General features: G+C 42.8%; 4 protein-coding genes across 4 annotated transcripts in view; 1 reads left to right on the top strand and 3 right to left on the bottom strand.

The window, feature by feature from the left end:
* Positions 1 to 5,450: 5,450 nt before the first annotated feature.
* Positions 5,451 to 6,684, bottom strand: RPL36AL (ribosomal protein L36a like). The gene is made up of 2 exons (XM_079768381.1): positions 6,547 to 6,684; positions 5,451 to 5,884 (listed from the first exon to the last, which is right to left on the bottom strand). Exon 2 carries the CDS (start codon positions 5,851 to 5,853, stop codon positions 5,533 to 5,535), a length of 321 nt encoding a protein of 106 aa, XP_079624507.1. The 5' UTR covers positions 5,854 to 5,884; positions 6,547 to 6,684; the 3' UTR covers positions 5,451 to 5,532.
* Positions 6,685 to 6,741: 57 nt separating this feature from the next.
* Positions 6,742 to 10,852, top strand: MGAT2 (alpha-1,6-mannosyl-glycoprotein 2-beta-N-acetylglucosaminyltransferase). Its single transcript, XM_079768366.1, has one exon. It carries the CDS (start codon positions 7,231 to 7,233, stop codon positions 8,569 to 8,571), a length of 1,341 nt encoding a protein of 446 aa, XP_079624492.1. The 5' UTR covers positions 6,742 to 7,230; the 3' UTR covers positions 8,572 to 10,852.
* DNAAF2 (dynein axonemal assembly factor 2) lies at positions 9,523 to 18,734 on the bottom strand. The gene is made up of 3 exons (XM_079768365.1): positions 15,471 to 18,734; positions 12,072 to 12,215; positions 9,523 to 11,369 (listed from the first exon to the last, which is right to left on the bottom strand). Exons 1-3 carry the CDS (start codon positions 17,229 to 17,231, stop codon positions 10,902 to 10,904), a joined length of 2,373 nt encoding a protein of 790 aa, XP_079624491.1. The 5' UTR covers positions 17,232 to 18,734; the 3' UTR covers positions 9,523 to 10,901.
* A 640-nt stretch (positions 18,735 to 19,374) lies between these two features.
* Positions 19,375 to 21,849, bottom strand: part of POLE2 (DNA polymerase epsilon 2, accessory subunit) — a 37,461-nt gene continuing 34,986 nt past the window's right edge. The window contains exon 19 of the mRNA XM_079769059.1: positions 19,375 to 20,294. Within this exon, the coding sequence (XP_079625185.1) occupies positions 20,123 to 20,294 (172 nt within the window). The 3' untranslated portion in view covers positions 19,375 to 20,122. The remainder of the gene's footprint in view (positions 20,295 to 21,849) is intronic.

Raw genomic sequence — 21,849 nt, 5'->3', positions numbered from 1 at the left:
CCTGGACCCTCCCAACTGCCCTCCCCTGCAGGCCTGGGTCCCCCCAACTGCCCTCCCCTGCAGGCCTGGTCCCCCCCAACTGCCCTCCCCTGCAGGTCTGTGTTCCTCCCAACTGCCCTCCCCTGCAGGTCTGGTCCCCCCCAACTGTCCCCCACAACTGCCCTCCCCTCTACTGCCCTCCCCTGCAGGCCTGGTCCCCATCTACTGCCCTCCCCTGCAGGCCTTGTCCCCCCCAACTGCCCTCCCCTGCAGGCATGGGTCTCACCAAACTGTCCTCCCCTGCAGGCCTGGTTCCCCCCAACTGCCCTCTATTGCAGGCCTGGTCCCCCCCCAACTGCTCTCCCCTGCAGGCCTGGTCCCCCACAACTACCCTCCCCTGGAGGCCTGGTCCCCCCTAACTGCCCTCCTCAACAGGCCTGGGTCCCCTCCCCACCGCTGCCCTCCCCTGCTGGCCTGGTCTCTCCCAACTGCCTTCCTCTGCCAGCCTGGTCACCCCCACTGCCCACAACTGTCCTCCCCTGCCAGCCATCTTGTGGTGGCCATCTTGTGGCCACATGGGGCCAGCCATCTTGTGTCTTCGAGTGATGGTCAATTTGCATATTACTCTTTTATTAGATAGGATAATGTTAATCACATAATCTTTGTTGTATTTCTAAGTTTTCTTTATTTTTGAATTCGTACAAGGTTTTTGGTTGTGTGAGAGGAGCAGAAAAGTGCTACTTTTTACTGACATTGTTTTGTGTTATTTGAGGGTTCTTTTTCTGTTTATTGTTTAAGTTTTTTTAATGTAAAGGGTGGTGGCCATACACCAGCTAAAGGATGAGGAGGACAGCAAATTATACAATTACCCCAAACAAACTTACAAACTAATTCTTTGAATGTCTGGCAGCAATTTAAAAAGGACATGAAAGTGTTTAATCCCTTCCACTGTGTAGAGGGCCCCCTGGGAAGGCACCTGAGCATTCTAAATTGGCCCCTCTTGCCCTTTTGGCCAAGAGGGACCCGCTTCTCACAATCCAATTGTCCACAGCTGTTGCCTGAGCTTCTGTTCATGCCAAGGTTGAAACCTCGTGATGGCTGGTACCATGGATCTGTCTCTCGCCCAGTGGGGTGAGCTGGGCCTCCTTGGAGAAGAAACCTGGGTTCCACAAGATATGTGATCAGTCCTGGGACCCTGCCAGCAGGCGAGGGGATCCCAAGGCAGATGCTGGGCGTGGAGGCCATGGGGGCATAGGCGACCAAGGAGACAGAACTAAACCTCACATCACCCTGCTTGGCCCCGGAGGATGGCTGGTTAGCCAGAGACGGGTAAGATTCCTCAGGGAAGGAACAACCTAAGACAGGCACAGTCGCATAGGGGCCATCAGGAGAGAACTTGGGGGTCAACAGAGGTGGGGCACAGACCTTCAACCCCCCAAGTTTGCAGGGGCCTGAACCCTCACCCCTGCTGAAGGAGATCTCCTGCCCCCATGGCTGCTCAGCTTCACATGCCCAGCTCAAATCGGGACCCAGGTAACAGAGACATGGCCAACAGCAGATGCCCTCTCACTGCAACAAGACTTGATGGAGATGTCTTGCACCCATGATCCGGGGAATTGGGGTCTATGATATCTAAATCCAGCCTAGCACCAGGAATGCTCAGGGCCTACTCAAGAAGGCAAATAATCCTCTCCACTAATAATTCCAGGGTAAAACAAGATGATTGTTAGAGTATTAAATTTGACAGTAAAATAGTAGTCAAGTTTTCAGACTAATTTATTTTTTATTTATTTATTTATTTTTTAAATATATTTTATTGATTTTTTACAGAGAAGAAGAGAGAGGGATAGAGAGTTAGAAACATCGATGAGAGAGAAACATCGATCAGCTGCCTCTTGCACACCCCCCACTGGGGATGTGCCTGCAACCAAGGTACATGCCCTTGACCGGAATCGAACCTGGGACCGTTGAGTCTGCAGGCCGATGCTCTATCCACTGAGCCAAACCGGTTTCGGCTCAGACTAATTTAAATTGGCCAATCAAAATAAGCAAATACTCTATAAAAATCAATTGTACTGGACAAAAAAGCTGTTCCTAAAGTGTTAACTAAAATTTTTATTGGTAGTTCATCTCATGGTAAATTTGCGAAACATATAATGAACCTAAAGCAGTCACATTTTAGTGCAAAAAAGTTAAATTTAAAAGCTATCAAGATTACAGCATAAAATTTCCAAAAGCCTCCCAATATTTAAACCAAAAACGGGGGGATAGTAGAAGAATATCATGTAAGGAAAAATATCCTGTAAATAAATTACATCTAGAAAATTTTTACTTTAGAAAATTAACTTTCATTTGTAATGCTAGCAGCAAGACACCCAGGTAAAACATACATGATGTCAAAACAAGCCAAAGGAAAATCGTTTGGGCAAAAAAATGAAAAAGGATCGCAAGTCAAATTTATAGAAAATATTCCTTTATTAATTTTTGGTCGAGAATATGTTTGTATATTTTCAGAAAACAACTCCGAGACCATGTGGATTCCTGCAACAGAGAGGAATTGACAGGAGTGCTCCAGCCATGAAGTCAGAAGAGAAGCAGTCCAGAGATGGAAGACGCTGATGATGCCTTCCCATACTAGCAGGTAGCAGATGTGCATCGCTGCAGATTGCCCAGGACCAAACCAGAGAGGGTCGGACCTGCATTACCACCATTTGTCCACCATCCAGAACTGAAATATCATTGCTGTTATAAACACATAAACAACTGTTGGACATAGAAACCGGGACTCAAAAGAACTGTTGGCCCAGAAAGAAACTCACTATAGACTGATTCATTTGCCTCTCAGCATAACTATTATTGCTTGTCTCATTTTCGGTTCTTATAAGTGTATTTCTAATAGCACATGATCTCACTCATCTAGGGGAAATAATGAACAACATAGACTGATGAACAAGAACAGACCCAGAAACAAGGAGGCATTGATCAGACTGTCAGACCTCAGAGGGAAGGTAGGGGAGGGTGGGGGCAAGGGAGATAAATCAACCAAAGGACTTGTGTGCTTGCATATGAGCCTAACCAGTGATCACGGACAACAGGGGGGTGGGGGCATGCGTGGGGAGGGGTGTGGGATGGGAATGGGGGGATGAGGACAAATATGTGATACCTTAATCAATAAAGAAATTAAAAAATAATAATTAAAAAAAATTTAAAAAAGGAAACCTTAAAAAAACAAACAAACAAAAAAACACAACAGTATTTGCTCAAAAATATTTGCATTTTCAGGGTGAAAAAATGCCCCAAATAAATACTTTAGGAAGACAATGGAGGTTATGTAAGTCATAAGAATAGTCATATGGACTCCACCTATAACTCCAAACCCAAAGTAGCAATAATATACTACTGGAAAAGGTTTTCTCCAGTAACTTTTACTCTTTATCCTCCCCTTTGTTCTGAGAAACCAGTTATGGGACTACTAGGAGTAATTCTTTGGATAACCTTAAATTTGTATTGCTAGTGGTTAAATTCTTCCTGAAAAATCATATTATAATTTCTAGTTTTTTATTTTAAAAAATTATATATAATGCAAACATGCCTGAAATTAAGAGAGTTGCAATTTATCTGGTACTTACTTTGTTCCAGTCTTATATATTTCATTTAACCCTCCTAGAAGGGAGATACCATGAACCCAGATTAGAGATTTTAGGCCCAAGCTTCATACTGCCTTCTAAAGTTAATTCACTTTGGTCTCTAAAACCAAGAATTCTGTAATTATCTTAGGACTTTCTAAACTTATAAATTGGTGAGGGGTCGCCCATAAATATAAAACATGGTTCTTTAGCCCTGGCTTTCAGTTGGTTGGAGCATCATTTTACACACCAAAAGTTTCATTCCCAGTCAGAGCACATCTTAGGTTGCAGGTTCGATCCCTGGTCAGGGCAAGTTTGGGAGGCAACCGATAATGTCTCTCACATCCTCTCTCTAAACTCAGTAAAAACATATCTGGTGAGGATTAAAAAAACATGGTTCCTTAAGGTGATGTTTTACGGCATATTTAAAATTTGTGCGTATCTGAATTTTATATTGTAGAAAAACAATTACTTTTTCATTAACAAATGCAGACATAATAGTCAATGTTAGGAATAAGTATTAACCATCTCTTACTCCTACACCCTAGTCCTTTGCCTGTCTTACTCATCTACAAACCATCCCATGTAAATACCCTAGCTGCCAATACAAAAAGCAGAATTTCTTGCCTTCTTCTCATAACCTATATCCTTCCCCAGTTTTTCCTTTCATTTGACACTCAACTTGTTTCTTCCTTGCCTTTCATAGGCAATGACTAGATTCACTTCTGAGTTTCCACATTCCATTCTATTTTCAATCTTAACTACTTAGCTTCTCAAATTTCCCAACAGCCAGTAAGTTATAACATTTGAGTACATCTCAAGAGTACACAGTCTCCCCCCCCCCCTTATCTGCAGTTTTAGTTACTCATGGTTAGTGAAGATCTGACAATATTGAATGGAAAAATTCCAGAAATAATTGTTTTTAAATTGTGGGCCATTCCAAGTAGTGTAGCTATTAGTTATGAGAGACCACATTCACGTAACTTTTAATTATAGTATGTTATAAAACCAAAAAGTTCATGCTATCATAGACTTATGGGTTGTTTTGATAATTTTGATTTCAGAGGGAGAGGGAGTGAGCATTGGAAACTGATATAAATTGATGGGCTGCCTCCTGCATGCCCCCTGTTGGGGATGGAAGCTGCAACCTGGGCATGTGCTCTAACTGGGAATGGAACCCTGACCTGGTTCATGTCAGTGCTCAACCACTGAGACACATTGGCTGGGCAGACTTTCGTTAGTTTGTTTGTTTTTTACTAGCTTTAGAATTTTAGGTAGAAGTCAGTTTTCAACTCCTACCTTACATTCAAGACCGTATTTTAGAGTGCTGTCCAAAAACTGATGGGAAATACTCTGTATCCATGTTGTGCAATAGTATAGCCGCTAGCCTTATGTGGCTGTTGAACACTAAATATAGCTAGTATAACTGAGGAACTGCCTTTTAAATTTAAGTAGCTATATGTGGCCAGTGGTTCCTATTACAGTACATTTGCAAAAAGTATGCTTTTTATCCCCTTAGATCCTCTGCCCCACTCAGTCTGCTATACACAGGCTTAGCTTGTCTTCTTAATTTATTTTTCAAAATCTTAGTTTTCCCAGCAGCTCATCCATCATGATTGTAAATTCACCCAACATATATTTGAAATTGATCAGATAAAGTATCAATATTTTCCCTGCTATTAAGTTTGAGGTGGGACTCTTATCTTTACATATAAAAATTTTCAATTCTTGTGAAACTAAGTTTAATAATTTGAAGAGGATTCACTTACAAATTTACTCTTATTTCCTTAATTTATAACCACATTAAACATGAAATTCTATTTATATTTCAAAAGACACAAAAGATATGAGTAAGAATATCACTGCATTTATTTTCACACAGGTAATTTTTCTACAGCTTTAACATTTTCCTCTCAAAAACAAAAGCTTAGAACTGGATCACTTGGCCCTTTCTCTTCTTATCTCCGCCCAGTTCAAAATGCTTGCATCTCTTGATGGCCAGCATCCTCTTGGATCTGCAGTTGGGGTCCACACATTCAAGCCTCAGCACAATCTTCTTTGTGGTTTTAGCTTTCTTTCGGAAAATCGGCTTTGTCTGCCCACCGTAGCCACTCTGCTTCCTATCGTAGCGCCTCTTCCCCTGGGCATACAGGGAATCCTTCCCCTTCTTATACTGGGTCACTTTGTGAGGCTGGTGCTTCCCACACTTCTTACAGAAAGTCCTTCGGGTTTTAGGCACATTGACCATCTTGGCAGGAGAGCTGTCTGTATGATGCAAACTGTTGAGATATTTAAAATATGATAGATGTTAAACATTTTGATAAGTAAAAGTACTTTGTAAGTATTTACAGGAAAATAACATAAAGCAGTAATGTATAATCCACCGACTACTCATTTCCGTAAGGGCACAGAAAAGTGTGCACACCTTTTTGGAATGCTTAAATCACTGGCACACTTCTAGAATGAGACTCACTGAAAAACAGCCAGAGCGAACAAAGGGGCCTTCATTACTGTGGCCGCTAAAAGGAAAAGCGGAGCGATGGTTCATTTGCTACCGCAGGGAGGGCCGAGGCTAGTTTCTCTTCGACGGCTCCCCGCACCCCCTTCCACGTTCTAGCTCCTGGGCCTGCCCGGTTCCGTGCGCGTGGGCCCACCCCCGTTCCTTCTCCGAGAACCGCAAGAGTCCGGTTTCGCATTTCTCCTCCGCGGTACCGAGCACCGTCACCCACCAGCCGCCCTGAAGGCTGACGTGTCCTTAACCAGTGCCTCCCGGCCCCGCAGCGCCATGCGCGAACCCCTTTCCCGAGGCAGAAGCCCGCTCTCGAACTCTCTCGAGCCGAGGCGGCGGGTCTCTCCTCCGTTCCCTACCAGGGCCTACTCCGTCCCGGATTCTGAGTGCTCGAGGCCCCCGGGGGGCGCCTACAGCCCGACCTCAGCTTACCGGGAAACGCGTACACCACACTCCCCGCTCCGCTCGGCTCGCGCCTAACAGGAAATGGAGGAAAGAAGCGGAAGTAGGAACCGAGCCTTGAGCGACAGGGCCGTGGACCAATAGGCAACGGGCAGCGAAGGCCGGGCACCTCCGCAGGCGTCTTGGAAGCGCCAACCAGCGGCCCCAGGGGCGGGGCGGAGGGTGTGGGCCGGAGGGCCCCGGCGCTCCGCGGGCCCGTCGCAGGTTGTCAGAGCGGTGGCCGCCGGAGAGGGGCGAGCCTCGCTGCCGGGTGTCGGCGGTCTGTGGCCCGCGTAGGGATGAGCGCGCGGAGGACGCGGGGCCGCTGGAGGCGCAGGTAAAGAAGCTGGTGCGGTGGGCCGCGCGGGGCTCTTGCTGGGACCCGTGTTGAATGGAGAGGACAGAGGCGACCCCGAGCCCCGGTCCCTAGCGGCGGGGTCTCTGTCGAGCCGCGGCTGCCCGACGAGGATGAGTGGAGCCCGGCGGCGCGGGGAAGCGGAGAGCCTGAGGGTCCCAGGACCCCCGGGGCCGGGCATGAGTTAGCGAGGGCCGCCGCGGGGGCCAGTTCCGACTGCTACAGGCCGACGCGACGGCCGCCGCCGCCCGCCCGCCCCTTCCGTGCACAAGCCGCTAGCTCCCTCCCGCACGCCTCCCCGCGCTCCCGGCCCCGAGACCATGAGGTTCCGCGTCTACAAGCGGAAGGTGCTCATCCTGACGCTCGTGGTGGCCGCCTGCGGCTTGGTCCTCTGGAGCAGCAATGGGCGACAGAGGAAGAGCGAGGCCCTCGCCCCGCCGCTGCTGGACGCCGAGCCCGCGCGCGGTGCGGGGGGCCGGGGCGGGGACCATCCCGCCGTGTCCGTGGACCTCCGCCGGGTCTCCAACGAGTCGGCGGCCCCGCTGGTCGCGGCGGCCCCGCTGCCCGAGGCGGACAACCTGACGCTGCGGTACCGGTCCCTGGTCTACCAGCTTAACTTTGACCAGACGCTGAGGAATGTAGACAAGGCCGCCTCCTGGCCGCCCCGAGAGCTGGTGCTGGTGGTCCAGGTGCATAACCGGCCCGATTACCTCCGGCTGCTGCTGGACTCGCTTCGAAAAGCCCAGGGCATTGACAACGTCCTCGTCATCTTTAGCCATGACTTCTGGTCAGCAGAGATCAACCAGCTGATCGCCGGCGTGGATTTCTGCCCTGTTCTGCAGGTGTTCTTTCCTTTCAGCATTCAGTTGTACCCCCACGAGTTTCCGGGCAGTGACCCCAGAGATTGCCCCAGAGATCTGGAGAAGGATTCAGCTTTGAAGATGGGCTGCATTAACGCCGAGTATCCCGATTCCTTTGGCCATTATAGAGAGGCCAAGTTCTCCCAAACCAAACACCACTGGTGGTGGAAGCTGCATTTTGTATGGGAAAGGGTCAAAGTTCTTCGAGACTATGCTGGCCTCATACTTTTCCTAGAGGAGGATCACTACTTAGCCCCAGACTTTTACCACGTTTTCAAAAAAATGAGGAAATTAAAGCAGCAAGAGTGTCCCGAGTGTGATGTTCTCTCCCTGGGAACCTATACCGCCAGTCGAAGTTTCTCTGGCATTGCTGACAAGGTAGACGTGAAAGCTTGGAAATCCACAGAGCACAATATGGGTCTAGCCTTGACCCGGGATGCTTATCATAAGCTGATCGATTGCACAGACACTTTCTGTACTTATGATGATTATAATTGGGACTGGACTCTTCAGTATTTGACTGTATCTTGTCTTCCAAAATTCTGGAAAGTGCTGGTTCCTCAGGTACCTAGGATTTTTCATGCTGGAGACTGTGGTATGCACCACAAGAAAACCTGTAGACCATCCACCCAGAGTGCCCAAATTGAGTCACTCTTAAATAGTAACAAACAGTACTTGTTTCCAGAAACTCTAACTATCAGTGAAAAGTTTATGGCACCCATTTCCCCGCCTAGGAAAAACGGAGGGTGGGGAGATATTAGAGACCATGAACTCTGTAAAAGTTATAGAAGACTGCAATGAAAAATCACAATTACAAAAGGTGACAGTCTTCTATTTTTGATATTTGTCCCAACAGGACAGACAATTGAATAAAGGAGTTTAGGGATTGGTTTCTGCTTTAATACGAAAAAAAATTATTGTAAAAGGTATCCAATTATAGTAATCTTTTCCTTTTATGTCTGATTAAGATTTAAAATACAAGTTTTCATTTTGGGAGTTGGGTTTTAAAGCTCAATCTGTATCTGGGAAATGTAATCATTACTGTGAGAGAAGAGGGGAAATTTTATTTAAATTGCATCTATTAATCTTTTTACCTGGAACTTTGTACACTTTTCCACTTTAAAAACTTAAGTACAGCAAAATTTACTTAAAAGTGACATAGCAGTAGGAAGTATTACAATGAAATAAGTATTAACGGAACAAGCCCAGTTTCACTCTCCACACAGTTACTAGGAAGAGATTGCTTGGCTGGTTTTATAATTCAGAAGTTATGTTTGTTAAACACCCTGTCAAAACAGAGTCAATTTCAGTATTACAGATTCCTATATTATTGTGTTAAGATTTGCCTGTGCTTTGGAACCTTCATAGAGCACATTTTCTTTAGGAATGTATTTGATTGATAAAAAATTTTAACACTGTTTTCACCTCAATGTAGAAAAACAGTGGTTTTGTTTCTTTTTTTCTTTTAGTCTGCCAAAATAAAATACTCATTTTTGCATAAAAAGGTTCCTAATCACTTTGCAGAATAAATTTTGTTTACTCTTTACACCAAAATTCAATAGACATTCTAGAAGTTTTAAAGTTAGCATTACATCTTCATGTTTACTGTTTGTACGTTGAATTTGAAATAATAAAGAAAACCCAGCTCTTGACAATGTATTCCCTTTGGAAGAAACTAGCCAGACATAGATAATGAACAATAAAAAGCTGCTGTGAAACACAGCCAGAAATGATACAAAGTTTAGTCATGCCAAAGTGAAACATGTTCTAGTGCCAGCTTTATTTTAACTGAAGTCATACTTTTTAAAAGGACAGATACAGTAAATAATAGGAAACAGGCTTAAAATTTACTCCACGTTTACCACGTTTAATGTAGAAGTTTCCCTTACAGTATACAATTCCATTCAATCAAAAATTATAGACTAATTTCTGTGTAGCTATTACAATTATTTCAATCTACGAAAATTGTGTTATTAAGTGGACATTTTCAAAATTACTGCCTCAAATTAAAATTCATGTTATAGTTGGAAAATGCATCTGGTCATCTAAGTTGGGGCAAATAGTTCTCTTGTTTTGTGAGCTAGCCACATTTATACTGTTCTCAGCCTAGTCTTGTTCCAGACTTTACCAAGATTATAAACGTAAAGAAAAACAGCTTTTGGTGTTCTGATCTGACCTCCCCAGTTCAAAGGACTAAAGATACTAGGTAATTTCCAGGACTAAGGGAAAGCCAGAAGTTTGAATTGGTAGCTGTTTTTGGAACAAATGCATCAGGTCATGGCCTTTGGGGTCAGAGATTAGGTCAACAGATATTTTCCTTTCTATATTTTCTTTCATCCTGTCCTAAAAATTTTTGTGAGAAAAAAATCTATTAGGATTTTCTTCTGACCTCAAATACAAATACTATTCCACAAAATTAATAACTTAGCCACAGATACATTACCTGCTGCCACCTTAAAGTCATTACTAATTAACCTGTATTAAATATATATATTTTTTGGTGACAGATGAGAACAGTAAGATACAGATTTGAAGCAAAAATAATAAATTTCAGTGTATCTGTATATAATTATTTGAATTATTAATATTGGTTAGTAAAGTTCTTTCATCTAAGAATCTCTATTTCAAGCATAAATACTACATCTTATTTAGTGATATTTCTAAACACAGTTTTGAGATTCTGTCCCCCTTACAAATGCAACTCATATTTCTAGTTACATTCTTGAGAGTTGCTTTTTGTGACAGACACAACTTAGTGAATATCTTGAAACTTTATTAAAGTGTAATGGTAAACAAAAGAAGCTGAAAACAAACACAGAAGTAAATATATACAGGTTATATTAAAACTAAATGTTTAACTCTCAGAATATACATCTCAGAGGAATCACAAAACTTATCTCCCTGAAGCTGTATAAACTCTACATGCAAAAAATTATCTCCAGTTTCCCCATTAGAATCAAAATTGCAAATTTTAATTTCTTGAATATCTTCAGTTTTTAGAGAGTAAACAGAAAACCTATTTTAAATCCAAAATATACTTTCTTGAGTATCTTTGGTTTTAAGGTAGTAGTTTACAGAAATAGAACTTAAGTCCAAAAATTTTCTGCTCTTAACTTTAAAATTCTGAAGAATTAATCCAAGTCATATAGCAAAGAATTCTGAAAACTGAATGCACAATGAGTCACATGATCTTTAATAATCTGTACACTACCATCCTGCATATTGGTTTCTTTTATGTTGTCAAAACCAGGTATATTCTGAACTGTTAATTCTTCCTCTTTCGTCATTACTGGTTCTTTTAAATTATCTTTCTCCTCACTTGAGTAAACAGCACCTTTTTCTTTTACAAATTCAGGTTCTATTTTTAACTCAGGTCGTTGAGACTTTCCAAATAACATTTGGGACACATCAAGAGACTCTTGTTGCAAGTATTCATCTGAACCACAACTGTCTATTTCTCGTACTTTAACTGCTATAGATGAATCAGAAGCAGTTGTTGAGGTGGTAGGATGGTCTATGTTTTTTTCAGTTGGATGACTTCCTTCGTTGACTTTTTCTTCCTTTTCATGAAGCTGTTCAGAGTTACTACATTCTTGCAACTATGTCAAGAGAAACAACAAGTTATTAATTCTTTGAAATAAATAGAAAATTAAATTGTAGTACCATTGGGACAATTTTTTAAGTTGTGAGGGAATAACTCTTGTAGACCTGCAGACAGGCTTCTTCCTCCTCAAAGTCATCCTCCACATGCTGCCAGTCATTTAGTGACAATGCAAACCTGGCCTTCATTCTCTGGTAATCGTTTCAATGACTCATCTCCCTCAGGATAAAATAATCCTGGCTTACAAACCCTTTAGCAGTCTTTCTTACTAGGGCATTCTTGAATTTTCTTGAATTTCTGTGATTCAGAGCCACTTTCCCCCACAATTCATAAATGCCAATTGTGCTAGTTAACTAAATTATTTCTGTATTCAATACTGACGACTAAAAATAACCAAACTTAAGATTCAACTAGAAAGAATGAACAAACTGTATGACATAGTTACCATGGTCCCTGGACTAACTTCCCAAATGTCAGTTTTTCTCTATTCCTCATTTATTTTGGGATTAAGTTAGATAATATATATGAAAATGAATTGCAGAGTGTTTAGCACATAGTGAAATGCATGCAAAAAACTCTATTCCTCTTCCCAGCCATTATGTACACTTAGCTTAAAGTTTCAACACCAAAAATTAAGTTATTCATTAGGCTTTAACCTTGTCCTAAGTCACTATTCTATAAGGCCCATCAAAATCCTTACCTTTGTGTGAATTTGAATCTTACTATCAGTAACCTGAAGAACTTCAATTAACGGTGAAGTTAGGGGTATTGTCTGTTGGAACTGAGAGCTTAGGCCCTCTTCAAGAAATTCATTGACATTTTCTTCATTGACAAATAACCTTTCCTAAAATAAAATTAAAAAAATCTGCTTTATAGGTCATACTTCACAGTGTTATATAAAAACAACTCAAAAGTTCTCACATAGTTCAGGATTATACTTTTAAAATGTTTGTTATTCCTATGCTTTCTTGGCAAAAGAAAACAGTCTGTACACAGCAAGAGTGCCCAGCCAGTGTGGCTCAGTGGTTGAGCGTCCATCTATGAACCAGGAGGTCATGGTTCCATTCCTGTTCAGGGTACATGCAGCGATCCCCAGTGGGGGTTGTGCAGGAAGCAGCTGATCAGTGCTTCTCTGTCATCTCTCTCCCTCCCTGAAATCAGTAAAAACATATTTTAAAAAAATAGCAAGAGTACATACACATATAGAAAAAAACCCTAAAAGAAAAAGTTCAGTTACTCTTCTTAGTCTCTATTGAATCTAGGTATGCTTTCTCTTAGATAATCTAAATTAAAAATTATATTTTTTTACTTTTTTCACTTAATATTTTATGAGAAATACATAACCTCCTTTTTTATTTTGTTAATCCTCGCCTGAGGATATTTTTGAAGAGAGAGGGAAAGAGAAACATCAATGTGAGAGAAACTCATTGATTGGTTGCCTCCTGCAGGGTCTGGGCCAGGGAGGAGCCTGCAACCAAGGTATGTGCCCTTGATCAGAATTGAACCCGGGACCCTTTGGTCTTAAGGCCAACACTCTGTCCGCTGAGCCAAACTGGCTAGGGCTTACAACACTTCTTAATGAGTCAGCTAAGAAATACACATGACAGGATCTATTAAAATTTTGTGTGAACAGTTTGTCTTTTAGTTCTTGTTCAGGTAAGAGCTAAGTGTAATATTTTATGTAAAAGAAGCATATTTTACTTTTAAGCAATGAGATAATCCTGTGTGACACCAGCATATATAGCTATTTATAAGAATGAGACAGTTTTCCAAACTATTAGGAAATGCAAAAATCACATTCACAAAAATCCCAAACACAAAGCAATTTCTTCATATTTATGTCAAGCGAATACAGGAATATTGTTAGGACACTAAAAGAATAACTATATTCATAAAATAAGTTCATTGTTGCCCAAAGTAAAAGTATTTTCCTCTGTACTTTCATATACATAAATTTAATAAGTTCATTATTTAGTCAAAATGAGGAAAGAAAATATGAAAGAGACAAGTTTCACGTTTTCTTCTATTAAACAGTGTTTGAACTTGGGAACAAAAAAAATTTTTTTGGAGTAATTTGCCTTGCTATTATTTGAAGATCCAGAAAACAATGTATTATCAAAACACCCCCATCAAAAGCATTTCTAAGTTTCCTGTCTGTGGAAAAGACTTACACATTAATTTTAAAGATATATACCAAATAGTTTAGTTTTTAGTTTACCCAAGGAAAAATAATACGTATTTAGAATGGAAATGGTTATGATTAAAATACAAACAATTTGCATAAAATTGTCTTCACATTCTGATGACTGATTTTACTATAAAAGATACTGTATTCAGTGGTCCTAAAGCTTCAGGAAAATTCCAGTAAATATTTAAGGCTTATATAAATATATGTTGTACTTGTTTGTGTGTAAAGTAACAATTGTGAACTTGACAGCCACAAATCAACCTTACATTATAATTTTCATATAATATGTGTAATATATTATCTATCTACCCACCTACTACTCTTGTGATTTTTCCTTATTAATTTTCAAGAAAGAAGGAGAGTGAGAGAAAAGCATTTATGTGAGAGTGAAGAGTGAAACATGGATTGGCTGCCTCCTGCATGCCCCCAACCTTTCCCAACCAACCGAACACCAGCCAGGGCTACTCTTGTGATGTTTTAGAAATTTAATAAGAGCATGGTCCAGTGACAGTGAACTGTAAAATAAAAAAAACACATTATGATTCTGTCAGCCTTAGGAAATGTGATTATTAATGAAGAAATTATAAATCTATTTTAGGCTTCAAAGATATGACACAGTCGCCATAATCTCATTTTTGTCTGGTTTCTTTGCTAAAATAATGTTATCATACTAGAAAATCAGATTAAAATATATTCTTTAGTATTTTCTCAACTGCTTGTCAGCAAAGCTTTCTTCCCATATTGTGAGTTATCTTCACATGTATTAAGACAATTACCGGAAAACGACTGCCCTTTCCTAAATTTTCCCTTCCAATGACATAAACAGATAGTCAATTTCCCATTTTATATCATCACAAAGTATTTTACCTAGCCCTGGCTACTTACTTTACCACTTTTAGAGGCTTTCAAATTAACCACTTCTCACAGAAGATATCCCTCATAAAATGTAAATGTAAGTTAGCAAGTTTCTAGGAAAACAATGGGGAAGAAGTGGAAATTTCTGGCAGGTTAAAGCCCAAGGCTTAAAACTTAATTTTTAATATGTAATCTGTGCAATTTGTGTTGTTTCTGGGAATTAAACCCTTGAATATGTTAAAAGAGCTTTAAAATTTACATGTAACACTGATAAAAGGCCTCAATCAAAACCACTAATTGTTCATTTGTGAGTTTACAAAGTTCTTTAGAACTTCAAATTTAATTTCTTTCAGCACTTGCCCGTAGTTTATATTACACTGTTAAATGTCAGCCATTGTGCAAAATATTAGATGATTAAAACAGATGCAAAAACACATGTAACTTAAATGTAACATAATGACCACCAGAGGACAACCCTACCAAGATCAGCCACGAAAATCAAGCAGCACTATATGGTCGAAAGGGCAGGGAATTTAGATCGGACACCTTATTCTGAATTCATTTTTCTACATAAGAAATGTGGCTAAGTGACTTTTGCTCTCTGGAAGTAAGTTGTTTATTTTCTAAGGTTGGACAATATTACTTACCAACTTAAAATATGGCCCTAACAGAGTGGTTCTCAAACTCTTAATTGGTCATCAACCCTTTGAGAACATGACTAAAGTTATAGCCCTTCTGCCCAGAAGAAAGCACCCTCACACTTTGTGCATACAATCTGAGAGGATTATGGATTTCTGGGAATCCATTCATGTCCCCCTCAGTCAATGGATTCCAGGGGGAAAAATGCATTAAGGACATTTTGAAGGGATGCATGTGTGTGTGTTTTTTTTCAGTATGTTTAACGTGCACTGACATCTTTCATCACGTGTGTCAACTTCAAGTAATTTCGAGAGAAGTTCTAATGAAAAATGCTTTGTTCAGAATGCACTAAGGGGCTGTAATTTTGAAAGTAGGATGGAATATTTCTCATACTAAGACTCGAGAAAGAACTGTTACCTCCAAAGAATCGTTGTTTAAACCATAATACCACTCTCTCCAATGTCCACAGCACTCTGAAGCTTTGGCCAGTTCTATTACTGCATTGTCTGGAGAGATGCTAACCGCTGGTTCTTTGATACTCAATTTATTTTCCGGAGCAAACTGCAAAAAGAAGGAATAATAAACCAAGTCTTGGGTGGAGAAGCACAGTTTGTACCGGAGGGAGCTCACATCCCCTTGAAGGCTTTGCGGCTGGATCCGAGGCACTTGAACTAGCAGAGTCAGGGACGCTTCATCCTGGTGACACCGCAGAGGAGGACACAGAGGTGCCCCGCGGTCCGCCCCGGGGCCAGCCATGGCCGGATCCGAAGGCTCCCTGCCCGCGTCTTCCCGGGCCGCGCGGGTCCCCACGCCGAGATCCTCGCACGCACTCCTTCCGGCAGAAGGGCCCCGGGCTAGGTCCCCGGGCGAGCTCCCGGTTCCGGGAAGCGGTTTCTCCTCGATTCCGGTCGTAGCCGCCGCTTGCCCGCCCAAGTCCCGTTCCGGTTCGGAGACGAGTTCCTCCCCAGCGGCGCCCGGGGCGGTGGTCCCGGCGTCCTCTTCCCCGGGGCGGTCCCCAGCCGGGCCCGGGTCTCCTTCGCGGGCGGAAGTGCAGGCCGCGCGGTCAGTTCCGGCCCCGGCGGCCGTTTCCGGCGCAGCTGGGAGGTCCGGGCGCGCCGCGGGCCGCTCCACGGGCAGCGTGACCACCAGCTGGCGCCGGGCCTTGTTGAACTGCGCCTTGCCGCGGCTGTCGTCCACCGGGTACGGGAGCGAGAGCCGCAGCTGGTAGTCGGGTTTCCTCGAGTCCAGACACAGCAGCTTTCCCGTCACCTCCAGCGCCGCCTGCTCGGCCGAGCGCAGCAGCGGCAGCTCGATGGTGACCACCAGCTCCTGGGGCACGGGGCCGGGGGCCGAGTCCCGGGAGCAGCGGTAGTCCTGCAGGTCCACGCGGTGGCGCTGCACCACCCGGTAGCGAGGCTCCGTGGGGGTGGGCCGCGGCACCGCCTCCAGAGCGGAGGGCGGGGGCCCGCGGCCCGCAGCGTTCCGGGCGGCCGCCGGGCACCCGTAGGGGTAGGGGAAAGCGGGGAGAGAGCCCTCCGGCTCCCCCTCGGGCCGCGCCGGGACGCCCCCGGGGAGGGGCGTGCGCAGCACCGCGGCTTCCGGAGTCCCCTTGTACTTGGCCTTCAGGGTTTTGGCATTTCTGTGGTCCAGCTTCACGCCGAACTGCTTCTCCACGGCCTCCAGGGCCGTGGCGTCCAGCATCTGGCGGAAGCGCTCGTGGCGCCGGGCCAGCGCCAGCGCGTCGGGGTGGAAGACCACGTCGTAGACGGTGTAGCGGGTGCCGCGGCCCCCCGCGTACTCGCGGCCGGGCGCCAGGCTGTACGGCAGGGACCACTGGCTGCCGGCCGCCGCGCTCCCCGAGCCGGGCCGGCTGGTGGGCCGACCCACCAGCGCGTTGCCGCACACGTTCACGAAGCAGCGCCGCGCCCCGTCCAGGCTGGTGCGCAGCACGTGGCCGGGCTCCGGGTGCACGAACTGCACCTCCACGCCGCGCTCACGCTCCAGCGCCGTGATCTCCGCTTCGTAGCGCCGCCGGTTCTCGGGGTCCGTGAGCTCCTCGGCGTACTCGGAAAACATTCGCCGGAATTCCGGGTCCTGAAAGGCCGAGGTGAGCCGCTGGACCTCCTCTCCGCTCAGGTCCAAGTCCTCCAGCGGCGAGGCGGCCGCCGCGTTGGCCATGCTGCTCCTCAGACACCCGAGAGCGGGAAGCGCCTCGGAGCCGCAGGCCCAAGGCCAGTGAGCGGCCGAGGTCAGCAACTGTCAGAGAAGTGTGCTCGGGCCGCGTGCTCGTTGCCATGGTGACGCCACCGACGCGCAGGAGGAGGGGGAGGCCAGGAACTGGAGTGGGTGGTGGAAATGCCAGAAATGGCGTCTCAGTTGCTTCAAACGAACCAACTACCCTACAGTCTGTGTTTTTTAGATTCCTGTGCCACGGCGCATACTTTTGCACTGGAAAAGCTATCATAATAATTGCCATCATTTCCAGCATATAGATATCATATACTTCATAACACTTCAGGACAGAACTGATCCCCATTTCACAGACAAGAAGATGGGACCAGAGAAGTTACCCAACCAGGGTAACTCGTGCCTTCACAAGCTGTGATTCATACCTTTGTTTATCTTTTTTTTTTCACTTCACTAAACCAATATTTCAATCTTCTGAATATTTTTTGTAATGTATTTTTTAGGGAGAGGGGGAGAGAGAGAAACATCAGTGAGGAGAGGGAATCATTGATTGGCTGCCTCCTCCACGTCCCCTATAGGGGATGGGGCCTGCAACCCAGGCATGTGCCTTTGGCGGGAATGGAACCGGGACCCTTCAGTCCGCAGGCCCTCTTCACTCTATCCACTGAGCCAAACCTGCTAGGGCAATCTTCTGAATATTTTACCATACAGTTTGCTCTGTAACAACTCATTTGGGGCAAGAGATATGGGCAAGCTATTAATAAGTAACTAATGATCAACAAACATATAAGACTTCATTAATAAAAATGCAAGTATAAAATACCACATATCACCTATCAAAATGGCAAAGTTTTTTTGTTTTTGTTTTTACAATTACTGTATCCTTTGGGTCATGGTAGAACTTAGTAAAACCTTTCTAGAGCATAGTTTGGTAGCTGTATAAAAAGCTTTTAAGCCCTAGCCGGTTTGGCTCTGCATAGAGCATCGACCTGCAGACTAAAGGGTCCCAGGTTTGATTCCCGGCAAGGGCATATGCCCAGGGTGCAGGAGGCAGCTAATCAATGATTCTCGCTCATCGATGTTTCTATCTCTCCCTCTTCCTTCCTCTCTGAAATTAATAAATAAAAATAAATAAAAAATAAAATGTTTATAATTTATTGATCTAGAATTCCAACTCTAAAACCTGCTCTAGAGAACTCTACTTATGATTCTAAAGGTTTGGGAAGAATCGAAGGATTCAATAGCGGGACTAGTTGAGCAAATTTTGGTACACCCATACAATGGGATTCTTTGCAGCCACTCAAAGTAATGTTATGGAAGAGTATCTATTGACTAGAGTAGTTATTAATTAGTAGTTGTTAAATCCAGTGATTATTTTTCTGTTCTCGTTTTGTTGAAACTCACCAACATTTCACACAATTGACGTTGTCATTATCTCAGTGACAAAACACTTTCCAGACTTCTCTCCTACCTTACCAGACACTTAACACTGCTTTGTTTACCTCTGTTCAGCTTGTAAGTGGAAATGCATCATGCGTCAAGGCTGGGTCCCCATCTCCATTTACACTCTCTCACAAATAAATTTACATTCATAAATACCAGACTTACATATCAGGTTCTAAACTCCAAATTCCTATAGTCAGTTGCCCATTTAAGGTCTCCACTTGAATGATTTAATGCTTAAATTCTTAAAGCTTGAAATGACCAAAAACAGAACTCCTGACCCTTTCCGCACTGTGTCTTATGATCTCTTGACAGCATTCAAAGCGGTTGACTGTGCCCCCTTGGAACACGTTTCTCTTGGTTTGTAGAATTGCATGCTCTCCCATTTTCTTCTTTCTCTACTTGCTCCCCATCTGCCAGTTCTCTAAGTGAAGGAGTCACCCAGGGCTTACTCATCAGCCTTCTTATCTAGTCATACTTCTTCCAATACGATCTCACTGAAGCCCATAGCTTTAAATGCCATCTATGCTCAGATTCATTCAACAGAATTGGACACTTGTTACACCTACTGTATAGGTAGATAAGTAAGGATGGCACTGTTCTAGGCACTGGAACAAAAAATCATTATGCCCCAAACATGTAAAGCAACTGGCGCACTTGTCTGCTGGAAGCGTCTATTGGGTCAATCACTATAGAAAATTGCTGTTAAATATAATGTATCTCTTATGACTAAGAAATTCTATTCCTAGCAAAAGACATAGACTAGATTTTGTATATTCATAACAGCATTATTTGTAATAGACAAATAATGGAAACTACCCATATTCCCATCAATAGAATGTATATCTACAATGAACATGAGTAAACAATGTGGATGAATATCACTGACATAATGTGAGAAACCAAATATAAAATACATCTGGTGATTCCCTTATATAATAGACAAAACTTGGCAAAATCTGTTAAAAGTCAGGCTAGTGGTTGTCTTAAAAAATACACACACACACACACACACACACACATATATATAGTAAATAGTAATTTATAAATAGTTAATTGAACAAATAACCATGGCAAAATGTAGAATGTTCTACAAGTGAATTACTAGAGAGCACGGGTGGAAGAGGAGGCCCATATGTTTTAATGATGCTTATATCTGCTCAGCCATTCACTTCCAGGGATTGGAATACCTCCCAAGAGATTCACTGCAGTCATCTCTAGGTGGTAGAGTTGTGGGTGGTTTTTAATAATTTTACCAGTTTGAGCATGTTCCAATAGCAAATTTTTTTCATTTGTGTAATAAAAGTAAATGGTAATGATCATAATATATCGTGCCTATAGCTGAAGATTAGGCAGGTGAATGGAGTGATGAAGGGGAAGTCTTAATGACAACATAATCCCAGTGGTCCTTGGGGTCATAAATATGTCACACCCAAGCATCACCACCAGTTTATTCTGTCTCCAGTCCCAAGGTCATTTTTCTGTTTTTGATACTCTATGGCAACATCTTGAGGCAAGGCTTGTGATTGAAGTGCATTCCTCGTGGCTCCCATACACACCCTCTTTTTCAGGAAATTACTTGAGAATGTCCTCCAGCGAAGCAAAGAAAAGCTTTTAATATATTTTTATTGATTTCAGAGAAGAAGGGAGAGGGAGAGATAGAAACATCAATGATGAGAAAGAATCACCAATCGGCTGCCTCCTGCACGCCCCACACAGGGGATCAAGCCCACAATCCATGTATGTACCCCAACTGGAATTGAACTGTGACCACATGTTTCATAGTCGATGCTCAACCATTGAGCCATGCCAGCAGGGCATAATTGTCCTTTCGAGGGCGAGTGGAGTGTGTTGTGATTGGAGAGGACAAGTGAGCTTCTGGGATGAGGGTAACATTCCATTTCTTAATCCTGGTAACAAGGTTTGCAGTTTGTAAAAAATTATTAAGCTGTATTATACACTAACAGTGGGATTTTTAAAATATATTTTATTGATTTTTTACAGAGAGGAAGGGAGAGGGATAGAGAGTTAGAAACATCGATGAGAGAGAAACATCGATCAGCTGCCTCCTGCACACCTCCTACTGGGGACGTGCCTGCAACCAAGGTACATGCCCTTGACGGGAATCAAACCTGGGACCTTTCAGTCCACAGGCTGACACTCTATCCACTGAGCCAAACCAGCTAGGGCTTGATTTCACATTTACTTCAATTTTTCCAGGCTACTTGAAATTAAAGTTAAATCTTGTTTTTCTAATATTCTCCCTGAATTTTCCATCCTCAAACCACATCTCAAATTACCACTTCATCCTTAACTGCTGATTCACTTATCACATTCACATTAAATTTTCTTGAGGAATTTTCCCTTTAATGTCATTTTTGTTTTTTTTAGTCACTATCTTTTCCCCAAAAAGCTCATTTCCAGGAAAAGAAGTATCTTCCATGCCAGGCTCTTTATAATATTTAGGTTACTCCTAAATTTGAAACACTCTTTGTCCTCTAAATTCCTGTCATTCAGATTTATTTCTGGGCTATTGTTGTAACACCATAAACTAAAAGTAAGGGAATAGTGTTGAGTGATTACAGCCAATATGGCAAAACATGCTGCTTCAAAGTAAACATGTCTTCTAAATGTAAAAACGAAGGGAACTGTGTTTTTAAATTTCCAGTGCCAAAAGTAATTATGTAATGAATATCACAGTAATATTCTGAAACAAAGATTTTCAACTATCATTAGAATAAATTCTGTGATTTGAAATTTAAACAGTTTCAAAATTGTCAGACATACTCTAAGGACTTTTATGGTGATAAAAACCTACGTTAAACTAAAATAATGATTCAAAAATGTTTAAATATCTGTTTTTCTTAAAATGAACATTAGCGTATGACCAGTATAGAAATAATAAAAGGTCAGGTTTTAGGTGCAAATATGTAACTAGATTACATCTTTATACATATTTTCATATGTTTTTAAAAGATTAGAAAATATTTTTCCTATAAAACCTTGTAAAGTATACCATCATGTTTATTATAACAATATCAAAATCTCATAAAATATAAATTTAAACAACATTCTAAAGTTTACCATAATTTTATTGTAACCTAATATCAAAGTTACATAAAATATAAAATTAAGCAGAAAATTGATGAGTTTTGTTTCTTCGATG

This window comes from Cnephaeus nilssonii (assembly GCF_951640355.1).
Source record: "Cnephaeus nilssonii genome assembly, chromosome: 1".
Classification (NCBI taxonomy): Eukaryota; Metazoa; Chordata; class Mammalia; order Chiroptera; family Vespertilionidae; genus Cnephaeus; species Cnephaeus nilssonii.
The sequence above is the reverse complement of the archived record's forward strand: the minus strand, read 5'-3'. Positions and strand labels throughout refer to the sequence as shown.

Coding starts and splice junctions, on each gene's coding strand:
- RPL36AL (XM_079768381.1), bottom strand. CDS start 5,853: ATGGTCAATGTGCCTAAAACCCGAAGGACTTTCTGTAAGAAGTGTGGG.
- DNAAF2 (XM_079768365.1), bottom strand. CDS start 17,231: ATGGCCAACGCGGCGGCCGCCTCGCCGCTGGAGGACTTGGACCTGAGC. Junction 12,216..15,470: donor TAAACAACGATTCTTTGGAG/GTAACAGTTCTT, acceptor ATTTTATTTTAG/GAAAGGTTATTTGTCAATGA. Junction 11,370..12,071: donor AGATTCAAATTCACACAAAG/GTAAGGATTTTG, acceptor CTCTTGACATAG/TTGCAAGAATGTAGTAACTC.
- MGAT2 (XM_079768366.1), top strand. CDS start 7,231: ATGAGGTTCCGCGTCTACAAGCGGAAGGTGCTCATCCTGACGCTCGTG.